The 17,908-nt window shown below is 36.2% G+C and overlaps 2 protein-coding genes across 4 annotated transcripts in view; one reads left to right on the top strand and one right to left on the bottom strand.

The window, feature by feature from the left end:
* ASB3 (ankyrin repeat and SOCS box containing 3) overlaps window positions 1-17,908 on the bottom strand; it is a 123,392-nt gene that overhangs the window by 85,572 nt on the left and 19,912 nt on the right. The gene's annotated exons all lie outside the window — the stretch shown is intronic.
* Window positions 916-8,962, top strand: CHAC2 (ChaC glutathione specific gamma-glutamylcyclotransferase 2). Of its 2 annotated transcripts, XM_036991386.2 has the most exons (3): window positions 916-1,141; window positions 5,722-5,757; window positions 7,329-8,962. In XM_036991386.2, the coding sequence occupies exons 1-3, from the start codon at window positions 1,007-1,009 to the stop codon at window positions 7,710-7,712; spliced, it is 555 nt and encodes a 184-aa protein (XP_036847281.1). In that variant the 5' UTR covers window positions 916-1,006; the 3' UTR covers window positions 7,713-8,962. The 2 variants fall into 2 exon arrangements, with proteins under 2 accessions (XP_036847281.1, XP_036847282.1); XM_036991387.2 differs by lacking the exon at window positions 5,722-5,757 and having other exon boundaries at window positions 919-1,141.

Raw genomic sequence — 17,908 nt, 5'->3', positions numbered from 1 at the left:
TTTAGCATTCTTTTATAAAGCTTAACACCATGGAAAAGAAACCCTCAATTAAGGAGCAACCATTTAGTAAGGCTTACCTTCACGTAACTGAAACACAACCGTAAGTTGTCCAAATAAACTTCCTAAACAGCATTTTGGAAGAGTAGCTGAAACAGCAGATTTTACACTTTTTTGGATCCCTGACCTGTTGGAGATACTCATGAAACCTATAAAGTTTCCCCGCAGAACACTGGACACAGACCCCAAGTTCTGTATACACTTTTAGGAGGTTCCCCATATCGATTCCAAAGACTGGACGGGAGCCAAGAACCTTTGTCTATTTTTTTCTGAGCTGCTGAGAAAACTAAGAACGAGTTGCTGAGAAGACTCGTTTCCCGCTCTTTCACAGGCGTAAAACTTCTGTAGTAAATTTTCGGCTTTTATTTGAAAGGTAGAAAAGGCAGATTTTTAAAAATATAAAGTCAAATACGGATTACATGCCCAGCTTGCGCTCCTCTGACTGCAGTTACACGGACAGAAACCCAGTTTTCAAAGCATAACAAAATGTCTTTCTACTTGCCAACTTCAGTGCCCATATATGTCTACGTATCAAGACCTCACCAGCCACGAGTCCTACCTTCCTCTACTCTTTCACCTCCCGGGTTGGAAAAAGACTCACAGTCCAACCTCAAGATAAGCAAATCCCAGAAAAGGATTGTGAATACCGTAGTACTCTGCACACATGCCCCAGAACTGAAGGGTAATTTAGAGAGGCTGCAGAAGAATCCATTGTTTAGCCTACAGGAGTTAATGCCTAATAATCCTAAAGCAATGAAATAAACAACCTTGACTGAGTGGGAAAACGGTCCTCGAACTACATGTCCCAATGTGCTTTGCGCCACCAAAAAGGCGACGTACCCACCGTGCGCCGGAGCTGACGATTACTTGCGTCGGGGAGGGTGCAGTCCCCGCCCGCACACGCACAGGGAGCTGTTGACAGCCGCTGCGGCAGAGAAGCCGAGGAAAGATGTGGGTTTTCGGCTACGGGTCGCTGATCTGGAAAGTGGATTTCCCCTATCAGGACAAGATGGTCGGATACATCGCAGGCTACAGCAGGCGCTTCTGGCAGGGCAGCACAGACCACCGCGGGGTCCCCGGCAAGGTGAGACGCCAGCCAGTCCCCCACACTTACTGCTCCCTGAGCGCCGCTCCCAGCTCCGCGGGACCCACACCTCAGAGCTTCCGAGGGCCAAGCACATGAGTTAGGGGCAATCCTGTTACATCTGTGCATCTTCCTCGGCCACCTGCCCCCCACCATTCTCCCAAACCAACGGTACTCCTGAAACCACTTTAAATGCTGGTAGTTAGTTTCTTGAGGAGGCAAGAAGCGCAAGCTCGCACAAGGCTGACGTGCTGGGTCGGGGGGTGGGGGGCAGGGAGAGGAATCTCTTGGCAACCAAGTCCCCGAAAAAACAAGCGGGAAGAGTAATCTTCCAGTCAACACAGAGTTGAAATACTAGAATTAATATGCAAATCAAACTTTTTAGCAAATAAATGGGCGTTTCTGCATTCTGGCAGACTTTCATTAGTTGAGGTGTAAACATGCATGTTATTTCTGGAGTCTCTTTATATCTTTCCGAAGGTTTTATTTTATTATACCTAAGGTCACAGAAGAAATAGTATCCAATCCTTTTTGAAAGGTCTTCTACCTTTCAAATAAAAGCCGAAAGTTTACTATAGAAGTTTTACGCCTATGAAAGAGCAACTCTTTCTTAAGTTTTCTCAGCTGCTCAGAAAAAAGTAGACAAAGGTTCTTGGCTCCGGTGCAGTTATTAAGGAACTTAGTTTGTGATCACTTTGACTGTCAGGTACAGAGAAGTTAAATGATTTGTTTGTTACTTGAGTAACTCGTTAGTTACTGTACCCAGAATTATTTGAATGTTTCTTTCTTGGGATTCTTCTCTAAATTATAAATGTGAAATGTAAGTTTGTTGACCCACTTTTCAATTAATCTTTCAAAGAGGTTCATCTCAATATAAGTGTACAGATAATTAGTAGCAGCTCACTGCTTATGCAAATCTGCCTTGTGTTGGCTGCAAAACAACTAATATATAAGGAAAACTAACTTTTGTGTAACTAACAATTTGGATAACTTTAATACTTGTTTTAATCTCCTAACTTTTGGATGAGTACAAAATAGCTTTTTATGTTCTCTTAAAGTTATGACTTTGATTACCGGTTTTTAAAAATAATGTTGGCCCAAAAGCACAATATCTAAAATGCCAGACCTGAGCTTTAAGATAGACAGATGACTTGAAAACAAGGGAGTGACTTAGAGCAAATGCACATCTATAGGCCAAAAGAAACTTCATGGCCGAAGTATCTCTGAGAATCTTATAATACAGTTAAGACTATGCAGAACTAAGTTAAATAAAATGCCTTTTGAGTTGTCAAATACGAACCCTTATAATTGCCATTCTAAAGAGAAAAGCCTTAACCCAGGCTCTAATTTTAACAATTAAATACTTATGAAGATGGTTGTAATAGTATATTTTCCTACTCTAGTCTCAACCAAGGTGTGTGTGTGTTACATAGCACACTGATATATATATACTGTCAGAAAAGATTGATGATAAAATGTCAAGTCAAATACAAGAGGTTCATAATTATTTAAAAGGAAAGAAGAGCTATAAAAGCCACTATCTCTGTTTTGACTTAAATTTACTAAAATATAGGGCAAAAAATTAGGGGGAAAAGAACTGCAATGGCTAATAGTTTCACACCAACTTTTATTTAAGGAATCCATCATAGCAAATTAAAGTCTAAGTACTAATTTCCTAAGTATACTGTTCTGTCAAAAAAAAAAAAAACAGGAAAGAACATTACTACTTTACTTATTACAATGGTTGACAAGCCTTACCTAAGTATGGTAACTCTCTGACAATAATAGAAAAGGCTACTAAAATATCCAGCAAATTAGAAGGATGACATAGGTGCTCTATAGAACTATGTTTTTTATAGCAACATATGTTCCTGGTAAGTTAAGTCATCATTACATATGAAATGTGATGTTATTAAACAAATGTTAGACTCATTTCCACATACTACAATGTGACATTTGTGGGGAAAATACCAAACTGCTTGCTTTATTAAATTATGCTTTCTTTTTAGTTTCATTAAACTTTAACTTGTTCATAAATTTAATTAAGCATCTAATTTATATGTGAAAAACTGGCAATTTCTCACCAAATTAAGGATTTATTTAAATGTGAAAGAATTTCAGATCAGAGAAAATATTTCCAAAAGATGAAACATTTTAACACAAGCAATATCATGAACATTCACTAAATCCCTAACTTTTCTAAATCTAGATCAGAAACATTACTCATACTCATTACCCAACAAAAAATGCACAAAAAATGTGACTCATTTTACCTCCTCTAACCCCAATCAGCTTAAAAGACCCCTTCTTCCATTTCAATTCCCCAAATATCATTTATGTGCACTTACAAATTTACATTGTTTCTCAGTAACATGCATTTATTTTAAAGACAAAGAGCTTAAGTTAAAAAAAAGTTTTCCAAGTAAATATACCACTATCAACAACAGTTCATGTCTTTCATCCATAAGCAGTCATATGGATCCATTTATTTTCCCTTAAAATGTCTCCCTGTATATTCTTTTATGTTTCAACTGCCACCACGGAAGTCCAGGACTTTACTACCCTTCCTCCTCCTTTTAATAATTACTACTGAGCACTTACATGTAAGTGGGACACACCTATGCAAACAACAGTACCTGCTGAGTGCTACAAGGGAAATGAATAAAAAGAGCAGTGAGAGTTTAAGAGAATTAGCTGCTACGAAGCTGTCTAGATAGTCAGGGAAGCCTATATGGAGAGTGGCAGGAGGATATCCCAGAGAAATAATAGAAGAAAGGACATTCCACACTAGTCACAGCTATATCCAAAGGTAATGGAAGTCTGTGAAAGTTATAAAAATTCAGTACATTTTGAGGGGAAAAATGGTAAGAAATGAGGTTTGTGGTTAAGTGATGCTGAGGAATTTCCTGCAGAATGAAAAATTCAAAGCACGGGAATTCGCAGCCCAGTATTTGCCCCGGGAAGTCATTCTAGAGCCAAGTAGAGAACAGACTGGAAGAAAACAAAACCAGAGGCAGGCAGCAAGAGCTACCCCAAGAATTGGTGACTAGGCTGGATATAAGGGGAAGCAATAAAAGGTGGAATGCAGAACTTGTCACTGGGACTTCTAAATTTCTTACCCATAGTCCACCTTCCCACCCTAATTTCTATATTATACGCTTTACCACACTGATCTCTTCCCAAAACACCATTATCACTCCAGTCACCTGTTACTAAAGTGCTATATAGCTTCTTCTCTAGTGCTCCTACTTCTCCCAAATTGCAGTGGCTTATTTTCTACTGTCCCCTAATTTCAACTTCACTCTTTGGCTTTTCAAATCTGACTCCATTGTATGTCTCCAATTGTCTTTCAGAATCATTTTTCCTATGTGGGGGCCCTCTGCTAAAGTCAAGACACTTGGCCTGGATGTAGTCCTGTCTATAGGCCCTCACTTGTGAATTATGAGTCACAGTGATCTTTTGTCAGAAGTGTTCCTTTCTCACCACCCAAGACTCAGTTCTTACTGCACCTAATAACATACATCTTAGCCCTTAAGTATTCTCTATTTCACAGGTTACAATATATACTCTTAGAAGCAAGAATAAAGGTTTTATCTTCTTTACAACACAGAGAGCTATTTATTAAATAAATAGCTCCTGATTCATCTTGAAATTCAAAGTAGTGTGGCAATAACTACATGACCCATAACAATGTATGTATCCTAGTTGTAGCATTATCCTAAATGGAAAAGAAGTCAAAAGTAAATGTCCAATATCACAGGAATGCTTAAATTACAGCTCACAGAATATTTTGCAACTATTAAAATATATGAGAAAACGTAACAGGAAAATAAAATAAAGAACCACCAAAAATTCCATGTGCTCCATGTTTATGAAATGTCTGTAGGTAGAAAAAGACAAGAAGGAAATAGCAACAAAGATGACACAAATATGTGAATGACAAGCTCACTATGTGCCAGTCAATGACATACAAATAGGTAAAACTGTGGCTTACAACTCAGCATTCTTACCAATGATCTTAAAATGTCAATAAACACACAGCCTTTGATACCAGGTAGGAATCGTTTTTTTGGTTTTTTGTTTTCTAATGCAAATTCTCAGATTCTAACTCCAGACCTAAAGAATCAAAAACTGGAAATGTGGCTTAGGACTGTGTGTTCATCAAGCCTCCAGGTAATTTTGACCTATGCTAAAGTTTGAGAACCTCTTCCTTACAGGAAAGCAACCTGGAATGTTGTGTTTTATTCCCTAATACATTTCAACAAGGCTTTCATTTGCCTTTCATTTTTGATAAGCTGTAGTCACAGATGTGTTTTTTAACATACCCATTTTAAATGAACACAATATACCTAATATACAAACAGAATGGAATGTGAGAAAGGCCAAGATAGTTTGGATAAGGTAAGATTCTCTTAATTCACTTAAAAATTTATCACCACAAAAGTGCTCTAGAAAGGGGTTTAGTATGAGCAAATGAAGTTCAAACATTCCATGTCAATAGTAAGTTGCTAATGCTTGGTTAGTTAATGAACTTACATTCAGAAAAAAAAATTTTTTTTTTTTACTTCTTTTTAAAACAGCCTGGAAGAGTTGTGACTCTTGTTGAAGATCCTGGGGTATGATATAAGTATTCTTTTTTGTATAGTCTTTAATCATGTAACATGTTGAGATGTTTCTAATAATAATCAGTGAAATTTTATTAACAGTCATTACAGATAATTTGCACTACACTATGTCTAGAATTACTGTGTATCTGTTGTATTTCTTTTCATCTGTTAGGAAAAGTTTGAATGCAGGATGCAAGGTTAGACAACAATTTTTTCTTTTCTTAGTAAGTTTGACTTAGTAATGTTGACTGAAAATTTTTTAGTCCCCCTGACATTAATAGGGCCAACTCTCAAACAGCCAGACTACCACCATCAATCAAATGGGAACCCTTGAAACTCTCCTCACATTTGCTAGGAATCTAATATTTTTGGCAAAAGTCCCAATCAGGAGTTATCACTTCATTTGTCACCTAATTTTATCAATGCACAGCAAGTTTTTAAACAGGTTTGGAGCACTAAAAAATTTCTATTTACCTCATAGTCTAGTTTCTTAACTACTTTTTTTTTTTTAGAATCACTTCATCGAGGTATAGATTCAAAATCTTGTATTGTCAAGTTAAAGATTTGGGAAGGGACTTTAATATGTAAAAGTGAAGCAACTAGCAACAGATGAATGGTGAAATTATAAATGCTTTCATAATTACATTAGGAAAAGCATATATTAAAATGTATTCAAACTGATAACTAACTCCTAATTAAAGCTAATCAACAGCACTTTGTTTCTATAGAACATTAATTCATCCAGGAAGATCTTAGCAACCTAAAGTTTAATAGCAAAAGTTAATAAATTAAGGGCTGTCAAGAAACTATAAAACTTGATTATATGAGATATTAATACTAAAAAAAATCTTCACAGCTAAAGTATACTGTTGTTACTGATACTTTGTGGGGGTTTTTTTGACAAAAGTGGCTGCCATACCATACACTGGGGTGGAGTAATTTACAAAGGATATCTGAAAGTTTAGGCCATGAAGAAAATGAACAAATAAATGAAACAGCTATGGCCTTAAATAGCTGATTATTACAAAGGTTTTAAAAAACAAAAACCTTTCTGCAAAAAACGGAACATCTAATATGTAAGAAGGTAAATGATGGCTCAGATCTAGCTGAAGGGATTTGGGGTGGCAAAGCCCTTCCAGCTAACACCCCAACATTTACCTGCAGACAGCACCTGAGGTAGGCTCCAGGGTGGCTATAACACTCCATGAAGCAGTTTGGAAACAACTGTCCTGTACCGTCAGTGAAATGTTTATGGATTTAAAGCTCCAGAATTATATTTTTAGAAATCAAATAAAAACCTGATTTTTTTCATTATAGCCCCGTCAGTTCAAAGACAGTATTTTAAAATTTTAAACAAAGATAACCTGGTATTCAAGAAAATTATTCAGACTGAGGAATTTAAAATGCTGATTTTCTTTATTGTTTAATATTTGCCTCTTAAGTGCACTTGAAGTGAAGCAAAACTTCATTGATTTCTAAGAATATATAAGATATCTAAGAAAATTCTTAGATTACAACATATCTTCACCTGTTCTAGCCTTGTAAATATTAAAAAATACATTCTTTTCATTTTCCTACAGGGTTGTGTATGGGGTGTTGCTTACAGACTGCCAGTAGGAAAGGAAGAAGAAGTTAAAGAATACCTTGACTTCAGAGAGAAAGGAGGTTACAGGACCACGGCTGTCATTTTTTATCCAAAAGATCCCACAACAGAACCATTCAGTGTGTTGCTGTATATTGGAACATGTGATAATCCTAACTATCTTGGTCCTGCTCCTCTGGAAGACATTGCTGAACAAATTTTTAATGCAGCAGGTCCAAGTGGAAGAAATACAGAGTACCTCTTTGAACTTGCAAATTCTATTAGGAATGTTGTGCCAGAAGATGCAGATGAGCATCTTTTCTCTTTGGAAAAGTTAGTAAAGGAACGTTTAGAACAAAAACAGAACCTCAATAGCTTGTAAAGACCTAATCATTGACTTTTCTGAACAAGCAGAGCTTTTACTCTTCAGAGAATAGCTTCATAGTACAATGGCAATATGATTTGGAAACATGTTCCAAATCATTTATTTTTTTTGTGGTTCCAAATCACTTATTTATTTTTAATGTGGTAGTCAAGACAGCAAAATTTATAGTTTAATTGCAGGTGTCCTGAAACATGTACATATATTCAAAATATTGGGATATAGTTAAAGAAAAAATTAAATTTTAATAATGTAATGATTTCCTAACTATGTGATATTGAACACTTGCTCATGAGAAGTGAGTTCTTTAGAAAAATACAATAAAGGACTCAGTTCAGAGCTTGCTTTTATCAGAGTAAAAATAATTCTGTTGTTTCATATCACAATACTATTTTGAAGTTTTAGAAAATTAAACCAAAAGCCCACTACATATAATGAAGTTATACTTTGAATATATTTCTATACAGTAATTCTGTAACCATGGTTTAAAATGTACAAGCTTAAAATAATGTATAATTAGAAATATACAGTAATATAGATAAGTTTTCAGCCTTGCTTGTTAATTTTTTTGTTCAGGTATTAATGAGATCCTTTCCAATTTATGCCAAAAAAATTGGCATTTTGAATATAAAAGTTTCCTTGCAATCATAATGTTTTTGCTACATGGAAAAAACTCATTCAGCTAAAATAGCATAAATTACATTTTACAAAGCACATCCTCTAACAATGCAGTCTGTCATTCACTTAATATCATACTGAAATTTATTTTAAAGGATAGGCTTTCTGATACTACAAATTAACAGAAACATACATAAATGTGTGTGTATACATGTATATAAAAAATGAAAGTTCTGTGTTTGCAATGGCTTTTAGAATATTTTTTCAAAATAAGATTACCTGATCATTTGGTACAGTTTTTTTTTCCTTCTTATGTCTTCTCACCTAAACAAAAGTATTCACTGAATAGTGTTAAAAGATTCTGCTCAAGTAGGAAACATACATGTAACATTACTAACTCATGTAGAATTAGGCTTGATTCAAACTAATCATTATTTCTGATTATAAGTGATTTCTTCTCAACAGGATGTATAATCTTTCTAAAATCTTTCAGCATGAAAAGAATTTCAGGATCACACTAAGTCTCACATGGAACTTAACAGAAACTCCTCAAACCCAGGAATGACTAATAATTGACACAGGGGTTTTTCGCACAAAATAAAGCTGTCCTGCATAGTAGGGACAATAATCCTTTTCATGTTTTTCTATTTACTACACCTTCCTTGGTAATTTACTCCAGTATATAACTATTTTAAACATTTTCCAGGATTTTCAATGTTAGTTTTCCAAAAGGCATTTCTCTTGTCCTGTATACAGAAAAAGTAGTAACATTTCATTAACAAATACCTCATAAGGATGTGCTAAGCACTTTACATAGGGAAGCATTTTAATGGATGACTCTTCTGAGCTTGTTCCCACAATAACTTGCAAGTAGCATGTAAAACTCGTAAGTAGGAGAAATCCAGGTCTCTGTTTCTACAATATATTTATATTTTGAACTTAACTATCTTTACTATCCTGCATCTTTTTTCAGGAGGCAAACAAGATTAATATTTTGTATAACGAAATGGTTATGTAACTTGTTATATAAAGTTAACTTTGAGAGATGTACTTAGATTCCACAAACATAATGAGCCTATTCAAAACTCACATTATAGCTCAGAATCATTAGGTGAATTCAAATAAGTCATTTTAATAAACCTAGGTCCAAAGGAGTATGTGACTTCCCAACATGATTCTTCTACCCTTTAATACATAATTACATTATAATATCAATTGCAAGGGATTATTTTGTTATTCCCATTTATATGTCTTCAGATTTTCAGTTACAAGTTAAACAGGAAAATATATGCATATACATGTGGTATACATTTCATATCACTAAAACCAAAAGAGCCGAACATTTCATTGTATTTACTTTTTTTTTCATTTTGGTATCATTGATACACACTTACATGAGCAACATTGTGGTTACTAGACTCCCCCCATTATCAAGTCCCCACCACATACCCCATTACAATCACTGTCCATCAGCATTGTAAGATGCTATAGAATCACTACTTGTCTTCTCTGTGCTATACTGCCTTCCCCATGCCCCCACCCCCGCTACATTATGTGTGCTAATTGTAACGCCCCTTTTTCCCCTTATCCCTCCCTTCCCACCCATCCTCCCCAATCCCTTTCCCTTCGTAACCGTTAGTCCATTCTTGGGTTCTGTGAGTGTGCTGCTGTTTTGTTCCTTCAGTTTTTGCTTTGTTCTTATACTCCACAGATGAGTGAAATCATTTGATACTTGTCTTTCTCTGCCTGGCCTATTTTCATTATATTTACATTTATACCTTATCCAATACACAAAGTCGACTGCTAGGCTTCAATTACCATCTTTATATTCAGAGAACTTAAAATCTCTAACCTACTTTCTCAAATTCTTTGTAGCTCTATAAGTTTTATATGTAAGGGATGTCCAACTGAGATACACAAACACCAGAAACTTAGTATACTAAAACAATTCCATCTCCTTTCCCAACATTTTGTCCCATATTACTTCCTTGCACATGATACACATTAAATGTTGAACAATGGTTTATAACAAACAGGTTTAAGAAACTCATCCATTTAAAAGCTATGGAGAAAATATTTTTACAATATATACAAAATATAGTGGGCCTTGTTTATATAAATTTTAGCCTTTATTTTATTACTAAAAACTCTATAACATTTATTAGTAATAAGTCAAACCAAAGTTAGCAGGGAAGCCCTGAAGCCTGTGATACGGCTTAACAGTTTACATGATAATATCTATCACTCAAGTGTGAGCAAGAAGATTCTCAGCTAAAATAACCTTATAAAATAGTAAAAGCCAGTTTCTTACACCTTATCTTCAATCTCTTTTCTTCTTTCCAGTACATTCTCTACTCTGCACTCAGAATTCTTTGTAAAATACAGATCTGGTGAATAATCAAAAATGCCTTCCACAAAATACAAAATAAAGTTCAAATTCTTTAATTTTGTATTCAACTACTTACAATCTGGTGTCCGCATATTTATCACATTTCACTTTCCACTAATGCACCCCCACCCCCACCCAATGCTCCAGCCACACCTTCTTACTCATGCATTAAGACCCAGGAAAAATGAAGGACTAATGATATGCACCAAGACTACAAAAAAGATCGGTCCCAGCTATTAAGAACCACATTTGGTGAAGAGAACCACAAGAAAGCAAATCAGTGTAATTTAGCAAAAGGCTGTGACAAATATAAGCAGAATACAGAGAGGCAAATTATTCAAACTATTAAGAAACATAGAGAGCTTCATTAAAAAAAAAATGCTCATGGATCAAATAATAATAACATTTACATAGCACTTACCATATATGCCAAAATCTAAGCCAACTACTTTACAAATATTAAACCCAATTTTCTTAAGATGATGAAAATGAGAGACAAAAAGAGTAAGTTAAAGTAACAGTAACTATCATTTACTGAATATCCCCAACACATCAGACACTGTGCTAAAAAGCACTAAAAAGTAACAAAATGGAACCAAGGCCTTTAATTTAAAAAAAAATTGTGAGATCGCAGCGTTCCCATTTTGTACAGTTAAGCTTTTACCCCAATAAGATTCTTTCCTAAAATAGGATAAAATTAAAAGGATAAAAACATACAATAAAAGAAAATTAATTTAATTATCCATATCTTATAGTAACAATTTTAAAAAACTTAAAACAGATATTTGCTCAATTTTCTCAGCAGCATTGATTGATTGATTCAACAAATACCTATTAATTACCCACTGTTTAAGACAAACTAACCACATGTATTTTCCTTCACCTCCTACAAAAATCCCACTGAAATGCATTCATTCATTCTGGAAAAGAAGAAGCAGGTGAGATTATACTAAGGAAAGAGCCAACGCAGAGAACTGCAGACTAAAACATGCAAGCACACACACACGTACACATGCATTAGAAAGCTGCAGCCAGGTAGAAGACATGCCCACCAGCAGAGTCTGGAAAAGAACCAAACCTGTGCATGCAGGAACAGAAAGCAGGAGGGGGCTGTAGGGCTAAAATCAGTGATTAAAATATGGATATGAAATAGCCAAGCCAAACCTTTAACCACACTCCTTTACACATAGAAAGTCTAACAGCAATAGCGTTGGTTTCTAGCTACAACCACATTAGTTTTTGTGTTTTTTTTTGTTTTTTGTTTTTTTGAGAGGGCATCTCTCACATTTATTGATCAAATGGTTGTTAACAACAATAAAATTCTGTATGGGGGGTCAATGCTCAGTGCACAATCATTAATCCATCTCAAGCCTAATTCTCATCAATCTCCAATTTTCTGAAGCATAACAAACAAGTTCTTACATGTGAACGAATTCTTACATAGTGAATAAATTCTTACATGGTGAACAGTACAAGGGCATTCATCACAGAAACTTTCGGTTTTGATCACGCATTATGAACTATAAACAATCAGGTCAAATATGAATATTCGTTTGATTTTTATACTTGATTTATATGTGGATCCCACATTTCTCCCTTTATTATTATTATTTTTTTTATTTTTAATAAAATGTTGAAGTGGTAGATAGATGCAAGATAAAGGTAGAAAACATAGGTTAGTGCTGTAAGAGGGCAAATGTAGATGATCAGGTGTATGCCTATGGACTAAGCATTATTCCAAGCTAGACAAGGGTAGCAAAACATCCACGGATGCAGAAGATTTCTCTCAAAGCAGGGGGGGTGAGGCTCTGAGGCCCACCTCTGTTGATTCCCAATTTCTCACCTGATGGCCCCCCTGCGACTGTGCCTGTCTTAGGTTGTTCCTCCCTTGAGGAATCTTACCCGTCTCTGGCTAACCAGTCATCTTCCGGGGCCATACAGGGAAATGTAAAGTTGGTAAGTGAGAGAGAAGCCATATTGTTTGAAAAGGTTAGCTTTTTACTTCTTTGCAGATTTATGCCCTGTGGCTTCTATGCCCAGCACTTGTCTCGAGGTATCTTTACCACCTGGAGGAATTATGATACTCGGTAAATTCGATATGAGGCATGAATTCTATTTAAGGGTTGTAATTAGGAAGGAAGAAGAAAAGCTATAGAGGTAGCATATGGAGGAAAACATGGGAGGATTGATTATTTATTTGACATATCTTCTTGTAGAGTACCTTAAGTATGTATAGGTTTTAAACTACTAACTAACTTGCACTCACACATTAACATAATAGGAATACGGTGACATAAACAAAGCAAATCTATAATTACCAGCCATCTCCAGTGAAGCCAAGAAAACCATTTAGGCACCCTAGGCATTTGTGAAAATTTGTCTATGATATGATGGATATTGTCCACCTGTACTTGAACAGTCTGAGAGAAATCAGACAAATTAAAGCAACCCATTTTGGGATCTGTTCACATCCCATATGTTCTTTCAACCAGAGATAGTCTATAGTCATAAGATTTTGGAGCGCTACACCTGCACCCCTCCCAACTCCCGGTTGAGTTCCAACAGTACAGATTCACTCAAATTCGTTGTCTCACTGTATGCACATGCCAGCCTAGACATCTCCTTCCTCACTCCACTGGCAAGTCCAGGAAACGGTGGGGTGGATGCAGCCACAACTTCAGCATCGTACGGATCCCAGTGGAGGCTTTTTGATGATCATCCCCCGGCACAAGTTTTCCAGAGAGTGCTGATGCCAGAAGCTCCTCCTCATATCGTATCTTAGTTCATTTTCTCGGTAGCCAAGCTAGGCCTTGATCTTCTGCATAGAAACAAACAGACCCTTTGCCCACACTTTGACATGCCCTCTATACCACTGTGCAGAACTCATTGGAGGTCAGCACAGAGGAACTGCTTTTTTTTTTTTTTTATTAAGAGAAAGGAATATTATCAGAAAAGAGTACCTCCATAGCTGCATCTGACACCCTTTAAGTGATCAACATTAAGGATATTTAAAGCATGTGTTGATCTTTGATTTACGAATAGTTTTATCCTATCAAGGAGTAATCCCCCTTTTCTTTCTTCCTTTTATTTTTTATTTATTTATTTTTTTAATCTTTAATCTACACTTACATGAAGGACACTATGTTTACTATGCTCTCCCCTATAGCAGGTCCCCCCTAAAAACCACATTACGGTTACTGTCCATGAGCTTAGCAAATGTTGTAGATTCACTGCTTGTCCTCTCTGTGTTGTACAGCCCACCCTCCACCCCCATGCATGCTAATCTTAATACCCTCCTTCTTTTCCACCCCCTTATCCCTCCCTGTGCCCCCATCATCCCCAGTTGCTTTCCCTTTGCTACCTGTTAGTCCATTTTTGGGTTCTGTAATTCCGCTGCTGTTTTGTTCCTTCGGTTTTTCCTTTGTTCTTATACTCCTCAGATGAGTGAAATCATTTGGTATTTCTCTTTCTCCGCTTGGCTTATTTCACTGAGCATAATACTCTCCAGCTCCATCCATGTTGCTGCAAATGGTTGGATTTTTCCACTTCTTATGGCTGAGTAGTATTCCATTGTGTATATGTACCACATCTTCTTTATCCATTCATCTACCGATGGACATTTAGGTTGCTTCCAATTCTTGGCTATTGTAAATAGTGCTGCCATAAACATAGGGGTGCATCTGTCTTTCTCAAACTTGATTGCTGCGTTCTTAGGGTAAATTCCTAGGAGTGGAATTCCTGGGTCAAATGGTAGGTCTGTTTTGAGCATTTTCATGAACCTCCATACTGCTTTCCACAATGGTTGAACTAACTTACATTTCCACCAGCAGTGTAGGACGGTTCCCCTTTCTCCACAGCCTGGCCAACATTTGTTGTTGTTTGTCTTTTGGATGGCAGCCATCCTTACTGCTGTGAGGTGATACCGCATTGTAGTTTTAATTTGCATTTCTCTGATAATTAGCGATGTGGAGCATCTTTTCATATATCTCTTGGCCATCTGTATTTCTTTTTGAAAGAACTGTCTGTTCAGTTCCTCTGCCCATTTTTTAATTGGGTTATTTGTTTTTTGTTTGTTGAGGCATGTGAGCTCTTTATATATTCTGGACGTCAAGCCTTTATCGGATCTGTCATTTTCAAATATATTCTCCCATACTGTAGGGTTCCTTTTTGTTCTATTGATGGTGTCTTTCGCTGTACAGAAGCTTTTCAGCTTAATGTAGTCCCACTTGCTCATTTTTGCTGTTGTTTTCCTTGCCTGGGGAGATATGTTCAAAAAGAGGTCACTCATGTTTATGTCTAAGAGGTTTTTGCCTATGTTTTTTTCCAAGAGTTTAATGGTTTCATGACTTACATTCAGGTCTTTGATCCATTTTGAGTTTACCTTTGTATATGGGGTTAGACAATGGTCCAGTTTTGCCAGCACCATCTGTTGAAGAGACTGTCATTTTGCCATTGTATGTCCATGGCTCTTTTATCAAATATTAATTGACCATATATGTCTGGGTTAATTTCTGGAGTCTCTAATCTGTTCCACTGGTCTGTGGCTCTGTTCTTGTGCCAGTACCAAATTGTCTTGATTACTATGGCTTTGTAGTAGAGCTTGAAGTTGGGGAGTGAGATGCCCCCTACTTTATTCTTCTTTTTCAGGATTGCTTTGGCTATTCAGGGTCTTTGGTGTTTCCATATGAATTTTTGAATTATTTGTTCCAATTCATTGAAGAATGTTGCTGGTAATTTGAGAGGGATTGCATCAAATCTGTATACTGCTTTGGGCAGGATGGCCAGTTTGACGATATTAATTCTTCCTAGCCATGAGCATGGGATGAGTTTCCATTTAATAGTGTCCCCTTTAATTTCTCTTAAGAGTGACTTGTAGTTTTCAGAGTATAAGTCTTTCACTTCTTTGGTTAGGTTTATTCCTAGGTATTTTATTCTTTTTGATGCAATGGTGAATGGAATTGTTTTCCTGATTTCTCTTTCTATTGGTTCATTGTTAGTGTATAGGAAAGCTGCAGATTTCTGTGTGTTAATTTTGTATCCTGTAACTTTGCTGTATTCCGATATCAGTTCTAGTAGTTTTGGAGTGGAGTCTTTAGGGTTTTTATGTACAGTATCATATCATCTGCAAATAGTGACAGTTTAACTTCTTCTTTACCAATCTGGATTCCTTGTATTTCTTTGTTTTGTCTGATTGCCGTGGCTAGGACCTCCAGTACTACGTTAAATAACAGAGGGGAGAGTGAGCATCCCTGTCTTGTTCCCAATCTCAGAGGAAATGCTTTCAGCTTCTCGCTGTTCAGTATAATGCTGGCTGTGGGTTTATCATATATGGCCTTTATTATGTTGAGGTACTTGCCCTCTATTCCCATTTTGCTGAGAGTTTTTATCATGAATGGATGTTGAATTTTGTCAAATGCTTTTTCAGAATCTATGGAGATGATCATGTGGTTTTTGTCTTTCTTTTTGTTGATGTGGTGGATGATGTTGATGGATTTTCGAATGTTGTACCATCCTTGCATCCCTGGGTTGAATCCCACTTGGTCATGGTGTATGATCCTTTTGATATACTGTTGAATTCTGTTTGCTAATATTTTATTGAGTATTTTTGCATCTACATTCATCAGGGATATTGGTCTGTAATTTTCTTTTTTGGTGGGGTCTTTGCCTGGTTTTGGTATTAGGGTGATGTTGGCTTCATAGAATGAGTTTGGGAGGATTCCCTCTTCTTCTGTTTTTTGGAACACTTTGAGGAGAATGGGTATTATGTCTTCTATGTGTGTCTGATAAAATTCCAAGGTAAATCCATCCGGCCCCGGGGTTATGTTCTTGGGTAGTTTTTTGATTACCGTTTCAATTTCTTTGCTCGTAATTGGTTTGTTTAACTTTTGTGTTTCTTCCTTGGTCAGTCTTGGGAGGTTGTATTTTTCTAGGAAGTTGTCCATTTCTTCTAGGTTTTCCAGCTTGTTGGCATATAGGTTTTCATAGTAGTCTTTAATAATTCTTTGTATTTCTGTGGAGTCTGTCGTGATTTTTCCATTCTCATTTCTGATTATGTTGATTTGTGTTGATTCTCTTTTTCTCTTAATAAGTTGGGCTAGAGGCTTATCTATTTTGTTTATTTTCTCAAAGAACCAGCTCTTGGTTTCGTTGATTTTTGCTATTGTTTTATTCTTCTCAATTTTGTTTATTTCTTCTCTGATCTTTATTATATCCCTCCTTCTGCTGACTTTAGGCCTCATTTGTTCTTCTTTTTCCAGTTTTGATAATTGTGATGTTAGACTATTCATTTGGGATTGTTCTTCCTTCTTCAAGTGTGCCTGGATTGATATACTTTCCTCTTAAGACTGCTTTCACTGTGTCCCACAGAAGTTGGGGCTTAGTGTTGTTGTTGTCATTTGTTTCTATATATACCTTGATCTCTATTTTGATTTGTTCATTGATCCATTGATTATTTAGAAGCATGTTGTTAAGCCTCCATGTGTTTGTAAGCCTTTTTGCTTTCTTTGTAGAATTTATTTCTACTTTTATACCTTTGTGGTCTGAAAAATTGGTTGGTAGAATTTCAATATTTTGGAATTTACTGAGGCTCTTTTTGTGAGCTAGTATATGTGGTCTATTCTGGAGAATGTTCCATGTGCACTTGAGAAGAATGTATATCCTGTTGCTTTTGGATGTAGAGTTCTATAGATGTCTATTAGGTCCATCTGTTCTAGTGTGTTGTTCAGTGCCTGTGTGTCTTTACTTATTTTCTGCCTGGTGAATCTATCCTTTGGGGTGAGTGGTGTGTTGAAGTCTCCTAAAATGAATGCATTGCAGTCTATTTCTCTCTTTAGTTCTGTTAGTATTTGCTTCACATATGCTGGTGCTCCTGTATTGGGTGCATATATATTTAGAATGGTTATATCCTCTTGTTGGACTGAGCCCTTTATCATTATGTGGTGTCCTTCTTTATCTCTTGTTACTTTCTTTGTTTTGAAGTCTATTTTGTCTGATATTACTACTGCAACCCCTGCTTTCTTCTCATTGTTGTTTGCCTGAAATATGTTTTTCCATCCCTTGACTTTTAGTCTATGCTTATCTTTGGGTTTAAGGTGAGTTTCTTGTAAGCAGCATATAGATGGGTCTTGCTTTTTTATCCATTCTATTACTCTATGTCTTTTGATTGGTGCATTAAGTCCATTTACATTTA

The sequence above is a fragment of the Manis javanica genome, chromosome 1 (assembly GCF_040802235.1).
Source record: "Manis javanica isolate MJ-LG chromosome 1, MJ_LKY, whole genome shotgun sequence".
Taxonomy (NCBI): Eukaryota; Metazoa; Chordata; class Mammalia; order Pholidota; family Manidae; genus Manis; species Manis javanica.
The sequence above is the reverse complement of the archived record's forward strand: the minus strand, read 5'-3'. Positions and strand labels throughout refer to the sequence as shown.